This window comes from Ptychodera flava, chromosome 16 (genome assembly GCF_041260155.1).
Source record: "Ptychodera flava strain L36383 chromosome 16, AS_Pfla_20210202, whole genome shotgun sequence".
NCBI classification, from domain to species: domain Eukaryota; kingdom Metazoa; phylum Hemichordata; class Enteropneusta; family Ptychoderidae; genus Ptychodera; species Ptychodera flava.
The window spans coordinates 13,834,109-13,857,327 of NC_091943.1; the positions used below are offsets into that span (position 1 = coordinate 13,834,109).

Genomic DNA, 23,219 nt, shown 5'->3' on the forward strand with positions numbered 1-23,219 from the left:
TATATATATATATTATATATATATAGAGAGAGAGAGAGAGAGAGAGAGAGAGAGAGAGAGAGAGAGAGAGAGAGAGAGAGAGAGTACTCTGAGATTGTTGGGCAGCCTGTTGCGTAATATAAGGGGCGTTCACTGTTGGCACTATGCTTCGCTCATGGTACGTATTGCCGTTAGAGCACTCTGGTGAGTCCATATTTTCAATCCTCAACAATGTGTAACCGTACTCTCTGTGCCCAAGTCAAGAGGTTGCCATAAAGCCATTATGGTGATAAGCGGGAGGGCACATTGTATACATTTTGTGTATTTCGCTCACTGCTTTAATAGTAGTTAGAGCACTCTGAGATTGTTGGGCAGCCTCTTGCGTAATATAAGGGGCGTTCACTGTTGGCAATATGCTTCGCTCATGGTACGTATTGCCGTAAGAGCACTCTGGTGAGTCCATATTTTCAATCCTCAACAATGTGTAACCGTACTCTCTGTGCCCAAGTTCAGAGGTTGCCATAAAGCCATTATGGTGATAACCGGGAGGGCACATTGTATACATTTTGTGTATATATATATATATATAATATATATATATATATATATATATATATATATATATATATATATATATATATATATATATATATATATATATATATATATATATACATATACATATATACATACATACATACATACATACATACATACATACATACATACATACAGTTTAATGTAACGTTGTATTTTTACCTATTTATTAATGTCACGTTACATTTTCCTCATTGTATATGTTCCATATCCCAGGGTTTGACTTCGTACGATTGATTTCGCTCTTGTTTCATTAACCCAGTCCTCTTTTGACCCTCGACTCGCCCAATTGTTACCTTTTCATAAATAGAAATTAATTCTGAATTGAACCCAATAAAATAGGTATCACGTTCACTGAGTAGAACCACGGTGTTAGCGGATGACGTGACGTCATTACTTGTGCTAAATCTACATAGATCAAGCTGTTATTTTAACAAGAACAAATGTGTGAAACGTGTTGCTGTCTTTTGAGATTTTGTAATGACATGAATTTTAAAGTTGTGTTTTCGCTAATTCTAAGACTTGTTCATTAAATATGTAACTTTCGAGATATATATATATATATATATATATATATATATATATATATATATATATATATATATATATATATATATATATATATTACAGTAAATTGAACTTTTGATCTCAACACGCTAGATTTTATTAATGTCACGTTACATTTTTCCTCATTGTATATGTTCCATATCCCAGGGTTAGACACTGAAGAATACCAACAGAATTGTTAACAGTTACTCAGTGACACAAATACTTACAGAAAACTAGGCACCAAAGATCCTACATCTAAATACAAGAAAGAACTTGTGTCAGTAGAGGTAGAAAAAGAAGGAGGAATTAACAGAGAAGATGCAGGAAATTATACCACTCCACTGAGACCCTGCTAAAATTCTATGGTTTGCCCAAGGTACGTAAACAAAGTACTCCACTTAGACTGGTTGTGAGCAGTAGTGGTACCATAACATACAATTGTGCCAAACTTGCAGCGGACGTTTTGTCTCCCTTAGTTGGAAAAACAGATCATCATGTTGTCAACTCTCAGCATTTTGCCAAATGTATGCAAAATAGATGGGTGGAGGAAGATGAAGAATTACGATCCTATGACGTCACTGCACTATTTACATCGGTTCCAGTAGACAAAGCCCTAGGAATCATTCATCATAAACTGGAGAAAGACATTACTCTTGACAAAAGAACTCACCTGTCAGTAACGCAAGTCGTCAAACTATTGGATGTCTGCTTACGTTGCACATATTTTGTATACAACGGAGTATATTACTTACAAATTCATGGAGCAGCAATGGGTTCACCCGTGTCGCCTATTGTTTGCAATTTGTATATGGAACATCTGGAACAGATAGCTATTGCTACTGCGCTTCATCCCCATTGTGGTGGTTTAGGTATGTGGATGATACGCACACAAAACTCAAGAAGTGTCATGCTCAGGAATTCACAGACCATCTGAATACTCTTGACCCTGATATTAAATTCACAACTGAAGGTGAAGAGAACAGGTCGCTCGCTTTCTTGGATACCTTATCGGTAGTCCAAGAAGATGGCTCCATAAATCTTAAAATCTACCGCAAACCTACTCATACAGATCAGTATTTGAATTTCACGTCTAATCACCCGTTACAACATAAACTTGGAGTGATACAAACCCTCTTCCATCGGGCAGAGTCCGTTATTATCGATGCTACTGATTGTGTAGAAGAAAAGCAACACATTACGCAGGCTCTCGCGAAATGTGGGTATCCATCATGGACGTTCAATCGTGTCAGTAAACAGAGTAAACCGAAAGCGACCACCTCAAAAGCACGAAAAGACTTCGTTCGCAAAGGACAGATTATTCTTCCGTATGTGAAGGGTATTTCAGAGGCCCTGAAACGGACTTTCAACTCCTACGGCATACTGGTCTGTTTCAAACCTACTCAAACACTACGCCTGTTACTGGTTGCACCCAAGGACAAAACTGCCAAGAAAGACATCACTGGTCCTGTTTACATGATTCCGTGTCAAGGTCAGACCGATAAGGGCCCCTGCACACAATTTTACATCGGTGAAACGGAGAGATCTTTAAAACCAGATTTCTTGAACACCGGCGTCCCAGCTCTACAACATCGGAAGTTTCCCAACATATTAACATTGAATCACCAGACCATTTTGTGAACTTGGAAAATGTAGAAATTCTTGATAGGGATCCACGATACTTCGAAAGGGGTGTCAAGGAGGCGATATATATCCGAGTCAACCAGCCATCCCTTAATAGAGACAGTGGAAGGTATAAATTACCAAAAGTCCATGATCCGATTTTGATGTCACGTGTCCGAAAGGTCACGACATTGAGATCGGGTTATTCTGCTATCGAAGGTTGCAGTGCTGCAACCGAAAATTTCAGTGACTAAAATCTAGCGTGTTGAGATCAAAAGTTCAATTGACTGTAATTTTGCTACCAACACAGATGAATTTCCATGCAAAAATATATATATATATATATATATATATATATATATATATATATATATATATATATATATATATATATATATGTATACATAAACATATAAACATACATACATACATACATACATACATACAGTTTAATGTAACGTTGTATTTTTACCTATATTATTAATGTAACGTTACATTTTCCCTCATTGTATATGTTCCATATCCTAGGGACTGACTTCGTACGGTTGATTTCGCTCTTGTTTCATTAACCCAATCATCTTTTGACCCTCGTCTCGCCCAATTGTTACCTTTTCATAAATAGAAATTAATTCTGAGTTGAACCCAGGTATCACGGTCACTGAGTAGAACCACAGTGTAAACGAATGAGGTGACCTCATTACTTGCGCTAAATCTACATAGGTCAAGCTGTTATTTTAACAAGAACAAATGTGTAAAACTTGTCGCTGTCTTTTGAGATTTTGTGATGACATGAATTTTAAAGTTGTGTTTTTCGCTAATTCTAAGACTTGTTCATTAAATATGTAACTTTCGACATTCAAGTTTGACTGCCCATGAAAAATCCTGGTGTCAAAACTTACAATATGATGGATAGATATACGAAAATAAAGTTTCACGCAAACTGTTCATCTCTGCGATTAAAAATGTAAACTATAAACAAGATGAAATGGAAACCAAATTTTATCTTCATCATTGGTTATGGCTTGACAGGTCTCTCTGATGCTGTGATAAAATGGTGAGTTTAAACAGATGATGGGAGATATCCGGTCGTTAGGTTGCCCATTGAAAACAGTCCCGATACCAAGCGAAATAGGCGTTTTATATTATAAACTATATTTTCTGGACATCGTCTTCTCCTATATAATATAGGCTCTTTATTTCGAGCTCCGAGTTAAGTCAGCAAAGATTGGGCAGGGATTTTGTATTGTCCGGTTCACATGGATTAGTTAGGTCTGCGTAATGTAGGCTCTGCCCTAATGAACACCACTGTCTAACACAGTTGGAGCTGGTTGCAAATGAATCCTTTGCTTTTATCGGAAGACGTTCATGAAATGTTTTGAAAACAGATATAAATTAGCCCCGAAGTCGAATTTATTTCTATTTCCTCAAGTGTTTGAAAATAATGTGTTCAGAACCATGCAAGTCATATAATACAATTGAATGAAAGGAAAATCTGTAGAATTTTTTGTCTACTGAAAAAGCAGCAAGAATATGACTCCTAAATTACAAATCAGTGAATTCGAACAAGAACTTACAGATAATAGACCACAACAGGATAAAATGACTCCTTCCTTCCCTTCAAAAATAAGGAGGACGAGGAGTGCTGGTCTTGGGAAATTATCAAAGTAACGCGATTTCTTCCAACATCAGAAAACGCACCTAATACATACGGACATTGAATGTTATATAAATATGTACAGTACATTTCACTGTGCCTTTTTATTTTTACTGGTTGTATATATTTCATATCCTAGCTACTGACTGTTTATGCGTTATTTTGCACCTGCTTCAGTCATTAAATTGTCTGCAGACCCTAGATTCGTTTTATTGTTACCTTTTGATAAATATAAGTTAATAAAACATGAACAAAATTACACTGAATAAAACAAAATAGATATCATGTTCACTGAGTAGAACTACATTATCCACGAATTCATGAGAAATATATTGAGCTCATTATCCGCCCGAGACAAACACTTCTTTTTGCAGAAGTAAATGTGTGAAACTTGTCGCTATCTTTTGAGATATTTTAATTACATTAATATCAAACGAACTTCTAAGTTTCCCACTTCTTCTACTGTGATGATGGTAATAAATATTGCATATACCATATGGCAAACAATTATTTGATTCGTTTACTGCTTGTCTTAAAAGTTGTTTTTATCGATAATTCTAAGACTTGTTCATTAAATATGCAACTTTCGACATTCAACTTTGATTGCCCATGAAAAATCCGAGTGTCAAGATGATGGATAGACATACGGAAATGAAGAAACTGCGATCACAGTGATTAAAAATGTAAACTATACTACGTACAACATAAAATGGATATCAAGTTGTATCTCCATCATTGGTTATGGCTTAACAGGTTATCCTGTTGCTGTGATTAAATGTGGTAAAAACTGAGCTCAAACAGAGGTAACAGTCCTGATAAGAAATTGAATGGGTTCTTTAGCGTCATGAGCAAGATTTCCTCCACATTTTCTCCTTTATTTCGAGCTCCTGGTTTAGTCAGGAAAGGTCAGGGAAGGGTCTCATACATCGTCCGGTACATCCGGCTTATCAAACGTCAACGTGATGTAGGCTTTGCCCAAATGAACATCATTGTCTGACGAAGTATGGTATGGTTGCAAACGCCTAATTTGCTCTTCTCTAGACTCATGTTTTATCGAAAGATGTTAATATAAGGTTATTCACAGAATACCGGGATTTATGTTCGAGTACATCGTACAGCGGAGGTATTGTCTATCCATCAAATTTTATTTTATTTTATTTGCTCATCACAGCGCCATCAAGCAGCCACTTAGAGACAAGAAAATAAAGAAAAGGATAAAATACACTAAAATTTAGTTCAAACAGATGGAAGATGCCCGGTTCGTAAGTATGTCTATCCATCATCTTGCATATTATATAATGTCATGTAATTGGTGATTAAACTCTGAGAGTACTGTGCCGAAGGTGGTGAAACCCACATGTAATGATAAAATAGATATCTGATTATTCTGTGAAGCACACTACTAGAACCTGTTGTAAACACATGGGCACATTCAGTCCACATCTGGTTGAGTTTATGATGTAATAAAAAATGCCACATACCTCGCTAATTCTAAGTCATAACAGTAATACAAAACAAACTGGTGCGTTCTTATACATAGTAGCACATAGTAACACCATGTTTGCAAGTGCCTCAAATTGAAAGGAGTCAATCTTTACGCAAAATTTCCTTTACTTTCAGCTATTTTCATAACAAAATAAGAAGCGTGATTGCTCTGCTAAAATGGGAAAGAAACCCAAGGGAATTAGAATACTCCGACAGATAGTACGGCATCGTAGGACGAAATACATGTTTCGTCATGCGCTATTCTCGTACACGTTTCAAAAAAATGAATAATGTATGAAACTTTGAAGTAAAGTTACCCGTCGGTAACCATATTTATCATACAAATTAGCACGCTATATGATGTGCCCTGGCAAATTGCCTTGCCCTAATTATAACAAATGAATTCAGAAATGTGTAACTGAAGGTACTAATAATGAAAATCTCGTAACAAAATCACTATTAGATAGACATATACATTTAATAATTGAATAAATTGACATCCATATTTACCACATCATTGTCCATTTGCTAAGATTGAATAAAGTGTTCAGATTTTTTCATGTGGTGACCGGTGACTCTAGACAGTGAATCAATTGTTTGGAGGACTTTCTTGAAAGAAATGGCTGCTGGGCATACATATAATAAACATCTTATTTTATTTTGCATTGTAATTATAGCCAAAATTGAGCAAAACCAGCAGACGTAGTAAGTCTGTGTAATGGAAATCAAAACTTTCGTGACAAAATTGCTATATTGAATTGTATCCCTCAAAAATTGACATTGACACAGTTTGTGGTCCTGTCAGGACACATATCGATCGTGACAAAATTGTTATATTTAATTTTATCCCTCGAAAATTGACATTGACACCCACAGTAAATTGGTGTGTTTTGTAACCATGTTTGAGGGGACTTTTAAACGTTATCATACTATATATACTGAAGATCGTTAACCACATAAAACAAGGTTCGATGACACAGTAATACTTTCAAAACTCATATAAGTCTTGTAGAGTCGGAAAATTTGCCTGTTGCAAGTTAATTTACGAACTAGGTTATCAGAGAAAAACTCTCTCAACGACCAAAACACAATTGTGGACATGAATCATCAGCACTAAGTTGTATATACGTCATCAACACGACATTTCAAAGCGGATCGAGTTACAATCATGGAATCATGAATTTTGTTTGTCTTTCAGGTGACATAGATTGTTACATGGTCGTTGCTTCCGTCTCTGGAACCAAGGTTTCCAATTGAGAATGATGTAATTTAGTTTTGTCGGTGGATAGGCTCTCGGTGACACGACGACGTTCCTCAAGACTTTGGCTGTGCATGGTTGGTTCCCTGTCCTGTCGCTTTAGTAATCGTCGACAAGATAAGCATGTGCGATAGAAGTCACGCTGGGAAAAGAAGAGAACCAAAATGCTGGCATTAATGAGTGTCAGGTAAAGTATTTTAGATAAATGTCTTATGTAGTGAAAGATGATCACAGTTTGCAGTTCAGTCAGGACAAAAATCTGTCTGGAGGGTAACACAGAAGGAAATTCCTGGAGAAGATCATCACAATTTTAGGATAAACGTGATATTTTACATGCTTACATGTGAGTGGGTGCAGTTTCAAAAATTTGCTGCACCCGTCTTTAAACTCATATAAACATTTTCTGTACAAAGGTCGTATCGCAGGTCATGATTGACTATGGAAAGGAAGCGTTGGGTTGTCATTTCTCTCCCTAAGATAGAGGTCTTTGGACGATGTAAGCATGGGCTTTTCTAAATTCTCTCATAGTCACTGAAAAGTAATGCAAGTGCACTTATTTGTGATAAAATTAAACAGCAGCTTTGCTTTCGACATTTTCAATGAATTAGTCCACATTTTCTATCCTAAAATGAAATTTCAAAATTGATTCGAAGAAGCTCATTAAACTGTTACTTTCTATATTTCGCTTAACTCGTTTTGATATCTAGGGAAAATTACAAAGTGCATGACCCTTTGATATTACTACATCTGGTTGTTAACAAACTTTAAAATGGTATTCAGATTTTTCAAATAGATATCATTTTAGTTATATCACCAATGTATTCTGGAATATACAATGATGCATGCAATATTTACCCTGAAACTCTTACTGATGAAAGCATATATGATTGGATTGAACACTGCATCTGATATGATCAACCAAATGTATCCGCACGCTCTTATTATGTTAACTTCCATCGGATGAGTTGCTAAGAATTCTGTTTTGTGGGTGAGTACCACCATTCTGAAGAGGTGTATAGGAAGCCAACAAATGGCGAACATGATCACAGCAAACAGGATGCTGGTTATTGCCTAAAATAGAAAAAATAATGTGAATGTAAGTCTCGTTGGTAAAAATATAAGAGGCAATATATAGTCCTGCACATTCTGGCAAGTAATTTTGTATTTCAATTTTTCTGATCAAAACGCATTTTACAGTTTCTACTTCCTTTTACTAAAAACACCGCAATTGAATCGATAGATACGTCATACGTTTAACAGTTTAAATCTACGCAGGAATATTTAATGATTACACACTTAACAGTAGTCAAATGCCATATTGAGCATGTGGTCAAATGGAAACTATTATTAGTGTTATAAGCATTCAAATATGACCCCCCTTTCTTTATCTGTTTGAGCCTAGGGACAATTGCACTTGACTTTATGGACTATGACAGCCGGCACGTTTACACCAGTCCTTCATGTATATCTGTATGGTTTTCAAGAACTTGGAGATTTTCATAGTTGTAAGAAAAAGAACAACGATGGAAATTCTTACAATCTGATGTATTATAAATGTTCCGATACAAGGAGGTTCGAGACATAGCACTAGATGGTTTGAAAGACCTGTGGAATGTTGATAGAGCTGAGAGCATGGGTAAAGGTTGAACATCTGACCATCTGGTGTGCCAACAATCATGCCAGGAAATGCCAAGAGGATTTGACCGGTTGACCCCGCTGTTAATTTTATGCAGTAAATTACAATAACAATGCTTGGTCGAATGACGTAGTGCCTTGAGGGCGGGATCGCCAGTGGTACAGGGGGAGGAGTACCTTCCCGATGGTGATAAGTGGTGCGGATTACAGTCGCCTAGGTGACTGGCGTATACGCGTGCCAAAAGACACTGTCCCCGTCTCGGGCTGTTCTCGGAGCGGGACCGTTTTCTCTGGTTTTCTGTCAATGTTTTCCACCATGGACAAATGGTAACAACACTGAACAAAAACCAAAATTATCTGCTTGTCCACCCAGTTTGTGTCAGTGCCGCTAGAAGAGATACGTGCAAATGTTGATAACGATGTTAATATTGAGGCCTTCTGCAATCATGTAATTGCTGGAAGGGGAAGGGGTGACTAGTTAGATGGCACTATATGGTTTGAAAGACCTATGGAATGTTGATTTTGCTGAGAGCATGAGCAAAATGGAACATGTGACCATCTGATGTACCGACAATGGTCTGATACACTAGAAATTAAGGCGGTTCATGACATGACACTTCAAGATTTCGGAGATTTTAGATTTCGATAAGAACGATTAGAATAGGAGGGATGTATAAATTCTTTTCTATCTGTTGTGCGCACAATTGGTCATACTGAAAATTAGAACTGAAACCATTCGTGCCACAGAAGCAGAAGGAAAGCCATTAGACTGACATCGAAGTGTAAGCATCTTAGTGGTAGTGTCATCAATATCGGCTGGCCATATCTAGCACAACAGTGTGTGCAAGATTTTCCATAAAACTGTACCGCATTTATGATTACTTTGTTAATTTGAATTGAGTTTATGAGGTAGTAAATTTTAGTTTTTTGATTAAAGTATAGTTACATACAGGAAGAGATAGGTACGAAAAATGTGCATATTTACGTTCCTAGGATTTTGAATAGTATTTTGAACCTATGTGGAGAAAAATTTGTCTTTGGGATATGACAACTAGTACCGAAATATTGAATAAAGCGTTAAGACGTTCTGGATTACACGAGCTTAAGACTGTTTTTCCCTTCTCCCTAATTTAATGGCCAAGCAGCAAACACAAGCAAAGATGACAGTGTTGAAATGTTGAACAAAACTACGATTACAAGCTATTTTGCTATCGAAGAGAAGGTTTTCCATGAAGCTGCAATTCTGTATTGACACGTTTATGAACAAGGGGCATTTTAAGTGAGCTGTTGGTAGGTAAAAGACTAGTTACCGACACAGCTAACATATCCATCGCACATGCCCATAGGGGTTTTCTCAAATAATTGCAATCATACCAATCCATAATCCAATGACTGTAAGTCAGAATTCGTAAGACAATAGTTGTAAACATAGACACAAAACAGCACAGAACAGACAGTAAATAGACAGTACACAAACAATGTCATATTCATGAAAGAAAGATATATGGACCTCTGGCCAGAAGACCAAGAAGCGATGTCAGGTGTTTCGAAAATAGTAAGCGCATCCTGCCCCACACATTGCACCCGCCGTATATCAATCTATAAGTCAGATAGGTAGTGTTCACAAAGGTAGACTAGAAAATGGGCATTATAGGGACCACAGACACAGACTAACAATGTACTTTGCCTACCAAAAATGCGATTTATGATGTAAATAAATTTTAGATTAACTTAATTTTCTTTCATTGTAACTGGGAACGTTTTAGAGCAGATAAATATTATTCCGAAAAGCAGTTTAACAAAGGTATATTCTGTTATCATCAACAACGAAGGAAGTATCATTTGAAAAAAAATGCAAAGAAAACTCTACGGAAACATTACAGCTGATTTAAAAATAAATCAGACAGACGAATACATTCAGCCTTAAGCGGAAGTCCAAAACGCGATGGGAGAGTTTTCCTGTTTACCGCGAAACCTAATTAAAAAAATATCATGCTCCTTCGTAGAATCAAAATGATATGTCCTGCTCTGGAATAGTTGACCAGTTCGAACCTGTTCTGTTCAGTTTGATGTCAGTAAACTCAAAAAGTATGCCTCCATGGCTGAACAACATTCGTTAGTCTCTAGTTACGCTACTTATGCTAGTAAAGTTGTAGGGCCACTCTCGTAACGCCACTTGTATTACACTGAGCAACATTTGCTTCTTAGCCAGAGAGACTCATGTTTCAACATACAGATAACCATGTGCCTGGAATATAACCCTATTTCCCATATCGTGAATTTACTGAAGCACTCAATATCCTTGCAATAGTCCATCACCCTCATTCTGAAAACATAAATGAATTACATTCATTTGAAAAAGTTCCTCTTTTGTCATTCTTTGACAAAATAAGAAGAAGATTGGTGTAAAATTATAATCACACAATTGATCTTGATTTCCCATAAGGACTCTTACATTCCAGTCTACCCTGCTTAGCCTGCAACACCATAGTTTGATGCAAAAAATAACATTTATACCATTTCTTACAGGCCTTGATGGATTCTTCTCACACAACATTCGGTTCTCCATATATCAATGCATTTATAATATTCAATCAATATAAATCTTATCTATAGCAAGTCCATCAATTATACAAATGAGCTTGTGTTTCTTTTGAATAGGAGAATGAGTATAACACACTGCAAATTTTGGCTTCGCCATTAGTCGATTTCACTGGCTTCCACACAAGGCTGAAAGTTGTCGTCACACTAAGTTCCTCCCAGTCGCCCCTAGGGTACACAGCCTCTGTTTTCTCCAATCATGAAGCCTTTGCTGCTTTTCATCAGACGCCTTAGTATAGTTTGTTATTTTTTTCAAAGGCTCGGTAATGCCTTTCTGTATCTTTTGTCAGCCTTTCACTCTGATCTGAAAATTTCTCAGGGCTATTGTGCTATGCCAATGCCTTCCTGGCCAAAACCTCACTGTTTTACAAGCTTTGGTAAAGTAGTTATCCCTATCAACTGTTAGGCTATGGTTGAACTTCCCAAGTAATTTCTTCACTTTGCTCATCTAGGGCACCACTATAGTCATCTTCTATATTCGTGTGCAAATATATATTCCTCCCTATTTAATATGTTTGGTAGTAATAAGACCAGCGACAAAGCAGACAACCATAGGCAAACCCTCCAAAAATATGCCTCCCTTGCCCTCATCGATGTTAATGTCCCAGCAGTGTCTGCCCTGATATAAATACACTCAATCATTAGAGCACACTCCCTCTACGTTCTTAACTTGGTACATGGGTAAACCAATGAGCGTTGTAATATTATTTGCAAGAATCCTGTCATTGTAGAGGTTGAATATTGTCAAGACAAGTTCAACAACTGCACAGTCAGCTCTTAGACCCCGGCGAGGAGCTGCGGATGCACTGGACACTGTCAGTACAATACCATTTACAGTGTTTTGCAAGCTTGCCATCTGCTTACTTGTCTTCATTAGTGCTATGAAGGGTATAATTTTCAGCTGCAGTGTTGATCTCTTTTTAACTTTATGACGTTCAGTAATATTTGTCACGGTAAGATATGAGCCCAGTGGGTATCACTAGCATAGATAAGCCGCTCACGGAATTGGCCATACGGAGTTGTTGTAACTACTTAACTACTGCAACTAGTGAAGACTCAGCCCTGTCTGCTACATTTTTTGCTACATATTTAAACTGGTGTTAGGGCTTCTGTAATCATGCTAGCTATCAAATGATTGCCAAATCTACTTTGTGTGCATTTTAAATATTGCCATTTGGTGATGAAGGCGAAGTCAAAGTTCGTGTAAAAGAATTAATCAAAATTTCTAAGAGGGCAGAGCGACTTTTTTAGCTTTCCTATCCATTTAAAGTAGAGGAGTGCATGTTTAGAAGGGTAAATAACCATGTCCTCAAGGCAAATTAAATATGATAATAAAGTGATTAAAACTTATGCCGCCATATTCTAGTTTTATTTAAAAGTGTCGAAAATCAATATTTTTTAAAAGCCTGAATTTTATTTGCGTTTTACAGAAGACACAGGATGGGCAAAATGTTCATAATTGGCAAGACTATTTGTTGACATAAATAGTCACTTAAAATTTTACCCTGATGGAGCAAAGCGCTTGAAAATCATGTTGTAGGCACACCCTTTGGTGATGCAGAAGCTTCTTTCAATCGCAGGGAGGCTGTCAGTACATGTGGCAGAACCTGTCAGCTACTGCTGACGATGACTTGGAATCCTAAATTAGCTTTCGCACACTGTGATATACAATTGTACCAGAAGACCAAATTGACAGTGGTTTGCTTTGAAGCATTGGCATTACGCGAAGTAGACATAATGAGGTGTTGCCAACACTGTAAGGTGTAATTATCAGCTCAGCAGTAATTCCAGTCGACCATAGAGAAATCAACTCTGCCAAAGTTGAAACATTGCCCTGCATCAGGTCAGATGTAGTCAAAACAACTACACCTGAAAGCAAGTGATAAGACTTGGACAGTACTTGGACATATGTGACGGTGTTGTTTAGACTACGCCTGACTGTCTGCTAGAAAATGTTTCAACTTTTGCAGAGTTGATTTTTTATGATCGACTCATGCTACCGCTTAGCTGTAATTGCACCCGACTGTGTTGGCAACACCTCGATATGCCTCGTTCGTCTAATGCCAATGCTTCAAAGCAAACCACTGTAAATAAGTCAGCAATGCTGGACAGGGACATCCCCATACTGAGAAGAATAGTACTTCGCTTTTTTAGTTTTTCTTTTATTGTAATACTGGTTTTTATGATCAGTTGCAGAAGCACAACTACAATCTATGTGTCTCCTTGCTGATTAGAAAGTGTCGGCTTCAGTTTAACTGAGAAGGTAGGATATTCTTGAAGAGAAAAAAGTAATCATGGCACGGTGTTTAGAACATACCTTTTGCTTGGATCGTACTTCCATTCTATTGTCAGCACATCCAGGTAACTTGTACAACCACAGCCTGGCAACAACGCGCAAGTAACAAATTTCGAGTATGAGAAGGGGTCCGATGTACATCAGCAGAAAGACGATCCACATGTACACTTTTCTACCATCAACCGCACCAACCATTGGCCAACTATTGCTACACAAGGCAGCGGTTCTGTTCTCAACAAGGGGGTAATAATACAGTTGGTTTAAGATAGGGTAGGGGCAGCAGATGACAAGGGCTGCAATCCAAATGAGGATGATAGCAATAATTCTGTGCCTTTTCTTCGCCTGTGTTAGCAAAGGATACATTATTGCTCGATATCGCTCTATGCATATGGCTACCAATGTGAAGATGCTGACAATCTCGGATGCCTGTAAGGAGAATTAAATATTAGCATTAGCATTAAATATTATGAAATATCTAGCATAGTTAATTGTGTTTCATCAGATTTTAAACATGTACTCATTCGTCCATTGACTAAACCGCGTGTACTTTCATCGCAATGAATGATGGTCGTATTAATTTCTTTGAAATAACATGAAATTGCTAAACACTTTCTTGTCTCTCTCTCAAACTTATCAGACAACATCACAGTTACATTGTAGAAATTCAAACAAAGGCAAAAGTCTTTTTCAGCTTTGCAATGCAAGACAAGGCAAGGCATGGCAATGAATATTCATGGAGAAAAATCCGAGCAACATTTATGTTTTTGCTGTCATTAATAACTCAATATTTCTGGATATATAAATCATAAATATATTGAAATAAAGCTTCGTAACAAATTAAAGTGTACTTCGCATGATCACCTTTAGGCTATATTAACATTTATTATTTGATTAGTTTGTATTTTGTTCATGTCTTTTTTGTTCATTATCTGAGTTCCTGTGACAGGACGATACAAGAGTAAATGACACTACATGAAAGAGGAGAAGACCAGATATGAACTGAATATGCTCACGTGTTTTACAACAGGTTCATTAATAGTAGTGCGCTTCACAGAACAATGAGATATATGTTATCACTATATGTAGCAGGTTTTTTTCAAGTTCGCACAGTACTCTCAGAGTTTAATCACTAATTACAAAACTTTATTTAATATGCAAATGAGCTGTTCATTAACTTGACACTGCTCAATGCTTTATGGGACAATTAGATATCCATCAGATCAACATTTGTAGCACGTTTTATTTAATTTAATGCTGTAATTTTAAAGTAATGTCACTAATTACAAAGTTCATTAAATATGCAAATAAACCCTAAATTAACTTGACACTGTTCAATGATTCATAGCACAATTAAATATTTATCAAATCAATATCTGTAGAACGTTTCACAAAATTTTGGTGCCGAAATTTCAGAGTTATATACCTAATTACAAAGTTTATTAAATATGCAAATGAAACCTTAATTAACTTTACACTACTAAATGCTTTACAACACAATTAGATATCTGTCGTATCAGTATGTGCAGCAGTTTTCATCACATTTGATGCAGTTCTTTCGGAGTTATATGACTAATTATAAGACTTCATGAAATATGCAAATGAGCTAATTATTAACCCTACACTGCTCAATGCTTCTCAGTACAATTGGATATTTATCAGATCAACATCTGTAACAAGTTTCATCAAATTTAACGCTGTAATTTTGGAGTAATATCACTAATTACAAAGTTCATTAAATATGCAAATGAACCCTTAATTAACTTTACACAACTAAATGCTTTACAACACAATTAGATATCTGTCGGATCAGTATCTGCAGCAGATTTCATCACATTTGGTGCGGTTATTTTGGAGTTATATCACTAATTACAAAACTTCATAAAATATGCAAATGACCTATTTGTTAACTTGACACTGCCAAATGCTTCTCAATACAATTAGATATTTATCAAAACAATATCTGTACCCAATTTCACTGACTTGGGTGCCGTAATTTCAGAGTTATATACCTAATTACAAAGGTTATTAGATATGCAAATCAACCCTTAATTAATTTCACACTACTAAATGCTTTACACTACAGTTTGATATCAGTCGGATCAGTATCTGCAGCAGATTTCATCACATTTGTAAAGTTATATCGGAGTTATATGACTAATCACAAGCCTTCATAAAATATGCAAATGAGCTATTTATTAACTTGACACTGCCTAATGCTTCTAAGTATAATAAGATATATATCAGATCAATATTTGTTGCAAGTATCATCAAGTTTGGTGCTGAAATTTCAGAGTTATCTCACTAATAACAAGTTCATTAAATATGTAAATGAGAAGATAATTGACATGACACTCACAGTATCATCATAATGTTCTAAGATTGTCATCTGTGAAAAATTCATGAAATTTTGTGCAGTACTTCTTGATATATGTCTACACTGTCATTACCGTCTCCATAGGGAAACCATTATACAGAAAAAAACGATATTGCATAACTTCATTAATATGCAAGCCACACTAACCAAAATCTAATCAGTTCTTGCAAGTAGCATATGGTACCTGTGTACCAAATCTGACTTGAATCCGTTCAGGCGTTTTTGAGTTATCGTGTAAACAGACAGACAGACAGACAGACAGACACACACACACACACACATTAACACACACACACACACACACGGACAGACAGACAGACATCGCTATGACAATAGCCCACGTGTTTACACACGTGAGCTAAAAATCGTTTCTACACCTAGGCTTTGAAAAAATAGACGTACACTTACCGTATGCAAGTAGGAGACCAGTTTACACATGGCGAAACCAAATACCCACTCTCCCATGACAGTGCTCGTAAATAGAAACGGCAGGCACACAAGACTAAGAGTCCAATCAGACACAGCAAGGTTAAAGATCAAAGGGTTAAAAGACGTTTTGCCCTTCTTAGCATGTGTTAAAACGAAAACGACAACGATGTTCTCCACCACAGACAGTGCAACACCAACAGTGAATATTGCTGCCAATATTATGACCACACTGTTATCTATTGAATCGAGTACGTAACGTACATTATGAAAGTAATCATCTGGTTCTGTTGACGGACTTGGCGTCAAATGTATCATTGTTGGAACAGGACTCGTCATTCCTGAGAGAGAGAGAGAGAGAGAGAGAGAGAGAGAGAGAGAGAGAGAGAGAGAGAGAGAACTGTGAAATTTGCTACAGAAAAAAATTGCTGCACTAAAATGAAATGTGAAACAATATTTTAGCGGATATATAGCGTGACCTATCGTCGTCAACGCATGCGTTCGTCGTTGATCTGGTATACTTCACATTTACGTTAGAATGTCTAAGCTCTAAGGCCAGCCGTTGTCTTGAAAACAATTTGCTCGCACAGGGTTTCTGTACTCGTTGTCAAAAAAGAACAGAGCGCTCCACACTTACCAATAACGTTTTTATGGACTTTGGTAAGAGAAAAGCCAAAGGTGAGCTAATAGTTTTAAATTTCGTCTCATACTCGTCTATTAAATAATTAATTGTTTATGGTCAGCTAACACCGCTAATCCTTCAATGTCCGGTGAATGCAGTATATTTTATATAATGAAGTCAATATAAGGGACTGGACAAAATTACAGGCTGCGTCAAAAATAGTGACCCTTCAAAAGTTCATGCACAAAAATTAGTGACCCTCCCCCTTATCCGTGCATGAAAATAAGTGACCCTCCCCTGTTACTCAATACCCCCCCAACAAACCCGCAATGTGTTCAAGACCCCCTTCTGACTTGCTATACTTTTTAAGTCGCCCTCCCGAAAGGAAGGCAAAATGTGGCCGATATAACGTGTTGTCCACAAAATATCACTTCATATGTGTGTGATAATTCATGTAAATGTACTTTGCTTGAAGTGGCAGCTAAAAAGTGCATGCCTGTACAAAAAATTTAATTTTTAGATTTCATCGATAATGTTGATTCACTATACATGGTAGTCGACTATAAGAAAACAACGAACGTGTATTTTCCAGTATAAAACTAGCAATATCTGTTCATATATAGATGTTTAATAACTGATATAGATATACTTGATTAGCATGGGTTGTTTACAAGTGCACATGTGAACAAGATATTTGATTTTGGAATTTCGCTCAAAATGTTGATCCACTATACATGGGAGTCTATGACAAAACTGTAAAAAATTTTTTTCAGAATTAAAAATTTGCACTATTTGTGCATATATGGACCCTGAATAATTGACATAATTGTGCTTGATTAGAAGAGGGTGGTAACACGTGCATCTGTGTACAATAACTTTGTTTTTGGAATTTCGCATAAAATGTTGATCCATTATACATTGTAGTCTATGACGAAACTATGAATAATTTTTTAAAATACAAAACTTGGCAAATCTGTGTATTTATGTATGCTTGATTATTGATATTTATGTTCTTGATTAGACTAGAGTGGTTACAAGTCCATGTGTGTGCAAGAAATTTGATTTTGGAATTTCACCGAAATGTTGATTCATTATACATGGCAGTCTATGATGAAACCCTATGAATAATTTTTTTCAAATACAAAAATAGGAAAATCTGTGCATTTATGTACACTTGATTATTGGTATTAATGTTCATGATTAGACTAGAGTGGTTTCAAGTCAATGGGTGTGCAAGAAATTTGATTTTGGAATTTCACTGAAATGTCGATTCACTATACATGGCAGTCTATGATGAAACTATGAATAATTTTTTCCAATACAAAACTAGGTAAACCTGTGCATTTATGTACACCTAATTATTAGTATTAATATTCATGATTAGACTAGAGTGGTTTCAAGTCCATGGTTGTGCAAGAAATTTGATTTTGGAATTTCACCAAAATGTTGATTCACTATACATTGTAGGCTATGAGGAAACTACAAATAACTCATAGGTTATCTGATCCAAAATTGTTATTCAAAAGTTGTTCGACCTGAAGCTTCCAGTTGTTATTGATGACACTATGCACTATTCTGAATAGTTTGTATTCTGTCAATGTCCTCAAAAAATAAAAAAATGTACATACAGCGACATGAACGTTTGACACCGACCTATACCCAATGTATTGTCAATGGGAGAATGATGTCAAATAAGTGATCTCCCAAATTGTTATTGAAAGAGTCATTATAGGGGACAGTTATGCACAATAGAGGAGTTGAATAAGTAGAAATCATGACAACTTAAATTAATGTGGCTGCTTGGATCATCAATACATTGTTTATTATACCTGAAATTTGCGCCCAAAGGGCGAGCCGAAAATGATAATGGCAGCAAATGAAAGTGCCAGGAGATATTTTTTCTTTTTTCAGTATTCCATATTCTTCAATACGTGCACATGCAATTTCAGCTTTGATGCATGAAAAAAGGTGACCCTCCCCCATAGGCTTGCACAAAATTTTATGACCCTTCAAAAATTCTTGCGGCGAAAAATGGCGACCCACCCGCAAAAAACACCGGCCCACCCCCCCCCCCTGTAATTTATGTCCAGTCCCTAAATGTACTTTTCATTCTCGGTTTGATTTGTCTCTTATGTTATATACTCATTTCGCCTGATGTTCGTGTTTGCTATCATGAATATTCGAATACAGGATTTTAATTAAGAGCTTCGGACGTAAACCCACTGTAGCTCTATCAACTTCTTTCCTTTGTGAAATATCAAACACCGAAATATGACAGACCTTTCCAAATCACGTTGCACGCAACAGTGACGACTCCCCGTCAAGGTGATGTTTGATGCGATGGTTACAAAATTTTAAATGTGTACAGTCACCTGTAATCTAAGTATGGCCATATATGGTCAAAGGTAGGTTCCTTTGTATCAAACATGCCCATGTGAGGGCGCTGTTTTTGAAAGCGGCCACCCGCTTAAAATCTTAATTGGTTATATATTCTCTTTTCCTGGTAACTGTGGCAAAATTGGCACAGGTGACAGTATACATTTAAAGCTTCAAAGAACATTTCACAGAAGCATTGCAAGACTAAACGGGAAGTCACCCATTGTCTGTCTCGGTTTTTCCTAGACGGCAAAGCCTTCTTTGAAAATTCTTGTCAGCATAAATGTTTCGAAGGATTTGCCTAATATGATAAAGAAACGTTTCAAAGATAGTCCAACTACTGCAACAACTATTGAAGTCAGAGAGAGAGAGAGAGAGAGAGAGAGAGAGAGAGAGGAGAGAGAGAGAGAGAGAGAGAGAGAGAGAGAGAGAGAGCGGGACACGCCAAAATCCGGTTCAACCGGTGTCAATCAATCACTCAAACACAATTTATATAGCGTCAGAATCCAAGAAAAAATCTTTTCAATGGTGCTTAGAAGAATTGTTCCGCACAGTAAGCTAGTTTGAAAAGATGTGTCTCGCAGTAAGTCATCAACAGTTTTGGAGCACAATTAGAGAAAGCGCTACTGCCATATGTCTTGATGTTGTATGTTGTTGTGGCCAACAAGCCCTTGTTCGCCGACCGGAGAGAACGTTGAGGATTGTATGACTTAATTAAATCACAAATATATCCCGCGGGTTTTATTATGCAGAGCTTTGTATGTAAGTAGGAGAATCTTGTAATTTATCCTGAAGCGGACTGGCAACCAATGTAGACCCTGAAGGATTGGTGAAATATGTGTGAATTTCCTTGAGAGAGTGATTATTCTGGCAGCAGTCTTCACTTAATATTAATAAAAATCTTTTGAAGATTATACACCGGTTGAACTGCCACGTTGTTTACCGGCATGGCCAGTTTAAAAGTAAACACAATTTTGTGAGCTTTGGCTTGATATTAAGCGGCAAGCCCTTTCCTCGCCCTTTGGCGTGATGCATTCAACCGCCTTCTCAAATTACGATCCAGTTAACTCGTACATCAAAACTCACGAACGAAGATCAAATTAAACTTAGAAAAGAATTTGACATTATTATTCATCGACATTGGAATTTGAATAACTATGCATCCACATCGATGACACTTAATGAGGCCACTGTTGTTGTAAAATACTACTCATTCATCAGCCATTCCCCGAGAAAATCATGCAATCGTCTAATTAAGAAGATTTTGCGTGAGCCTATATGTTAAATTTAAGTAGCTGTCTTCTATTACGCCTTTGTATGATCAATACATCATGAATTCATCATGCCATATTTTGATACTTTCATAGAAAACACACAAGGGGGAAAAGAGCGCTTCCACTTACATGTCTTGATGTTAGATTAGCTTAAGTTTGAAGCTATACTGTAGCATAGCATTGTTCAAAATTTCGCATCATTTGTGTCTATATATTCATGGATCCGGCTCACAGACTTGATATTTGACTTCTGTTCTTCTGTCAAATACAAGCATTCGCATTATCATTGTCTAAGTAGGGGTTTCATCAAAACTTTGTGGTCTGAGAGGGTAGGAAGTATATTATTTTGATGGAGGCATAAGAAAAAATTGCCGGTCTACTCGCGGGCTGTTGTTACTCAACGCTCCTTAAAGCCCAAACAGCTTCGAATGTCAAATAAACCGATCTCAAAATATTCTCAGTTTTCAAAGAGTTTTCTTTGAATAAGACTCATTAAAGACTGAAAAAGTGTATAACACTGTCATAAGCGTCGAAAGTGGCATGTAAATCCAAACGTTCTGCCATCATTTTAGATGTTTCCGCCATTTAAAAAATCATGTGACAGAGAAGATGAAGATTTCGATAACTTACTGTCGTCCATCGTGTGGATGCATTCAAGTAAATGGCAACATGCTCGTTTCTTTGATGATTACAATGCATACGTGCACGGAATACTGATTTGTTTGTCCTTTTCTATGGTGCGCCATTTTACGGGTGCGGCAAAGTTTATTATTGAACTGGTTAAAATATGTAGTCGTGGTCCAAATGAGGCAGCAGCGATACGTCTATGCATGTCCTTCAGTCAGCTCATTAACACGAACCAACGTTGGTTTAAAAAATGAAATCATGGAAAAAATTCATATAATTCGCAGCTAGTCGACGCTTGCTGTGATCTATGTGGTGACTTGAAAGAGAATCAGACAACAACGACGATACTCGAGGGTGGTTGTCGAGAAGAAGGCCAATCTTGAAGACGCAAAGATTCAACCCGCCACGTTACTTGTAAATCCCATCCGTGTGAACATGCTGACAGTAGTTCCAATTTCGGAATAGACCTTCATCGACATCTGAACGTGCAAGTAGTGTTGGGTCTACAAAATATTATATACCCTTCTGAAGATGTTCTCTTACCTTCAAGACTTAGGATACTCCGTGTTGAATAAGAATACGTCGGTTTGTATTAGACGCTGACTATGTAAAATCATAGGATGTCTCCTTAAGTGTTCATCGAGCGAAATCACTCGAGAAACTGAGTCGTAAAATTGCATACGTAATTATGCTGTAGAGCCTCGTTTTCAATCTTCTGGGAAATGTCAACATATTTGTATTTATGTTTTGTATGTGTCTCGTTAATTCTTTTATAGAGCCGACATACAACAGCTGGAACAACCAAAGTGAACTGAACATGGCGGATGTACTATTTTGCTCTCCGTGAACGTGTTTGAAAAGCCTGATTTAGAATATGTTTTGTGGTTTAGAAGGAAAAAATATATCACGAAACTGAAACTATGTATCCCTTTATCAAATAGAATACTGTTGCCGTGATATTATGCATTTTAAGGCGACTTTCCGAACGACGCTTTGTACTTTATTTTTAGTAAAATGACGTCATTGTTTAGTATCTTCTGACCTTTTGGGAGAGGTCATAGAGGCCTTGAGATACAACAATACTGATACCACATGATCACTAAGGTTCAAAGTTTATCTGTGCTAAATATGGTAGGCCTACCTTAGAGACCGCCTCAGATTGTCGCAGAAGTTCAAAAGCGAAATTCATTCGTTTAGGGGGAGGGGGTTTGACCTCGATTCAATTAGTGAACTTCACTTTCACACTTTTATTTTGTGATCACAAGTTTTTGTGTGTTTATTTTAAATTAAAGAAAAACTGCACACTCGTGCCAACAAATTTGTAACTGTTTCTATCTTGTTCGTTCCCCAAACACAATTTACCGATAGTAACATTGTATCCTAAACTTTCATTCATCGAATTATTCAAAGACAAAAAGTATTATTTTTTAAAAGGTGCTATTTATAAGCGTCTGATCTAACCACTAGATGTCTTTATTCTCACTTGTTATGCACCTGGTCATAGTCGTTTTAATATGATTGAACACGCCTGGGCCCCCATGTCGAAGTTTCTCGCCGGAGTGACTCTAGCTATATGTCTACCTGGTGAGGAAAAACCACCGTGTAAACAGACTGATATAACCGAAGCCCAAATTCGCTGTAAGGAATCAAAGCAAGTGTCTGCGACAACGCAATCAAACAGTCAATGCATACTGGAACGGCCAGAACTGGACAGGGTTTCCTATAACAAGTGAGGGATATGCGTGTATGGGTAAATCGCCTGAACCGTATGACGATTACTCGGATGTTACTGCATTTGCAAGTGCTGGCATTAGGGCATTGCAGACCAAGCCTCGGTTTGTTTAAT

General features: G+C 36.9%; 1 protein-coding gene across 2 annotated transcripts; it reads right to left on the bottom strand.

Annotated features, from left to right (window-relative positions):
• Positions 1-5,531: 5,531 nt before the first annotated feature.
• On the bottom strand, positions 5,532-22,076 carry LOC139114072 (neuropeptide Y receptor type 1-like). 2 transcript variants are annotated; one of them, XM_070675578.1, is made up of 5 exons: positions 21,917-22,076; positions 16,457-16,815; positions 13,696-14,100; positions 7,998-8,213; positions 5,532-7,284 (listed from the first exon to the last, which is right to left on the bottom strand). In XM_070675578.1, the coding sequence occupies exons 2-5, from the start codon at positions 16,811-16,813 to the stop codon at positions 7,096-7,098; spliced, it is 1,167 nt and encodes a 388-aa protein (XP_070531679.1). In that variant the 5' UTR covers positions 16,814-16,815; positions 21,917-22,076; the 3' UTR covers positions 5,532-7,095. The 2 variants fall into 2 exon arrangements, with proteins under 2 accessions (XP_070531679.1, XP_070531680.1); XM_070675579.1 differs by having other exon boundaries at positions 6,346-7,284; positions 21,377-22,061.
• Between the last annotated feature and the right edge of the window lie 1,143 nt (positions 22,077-23,219).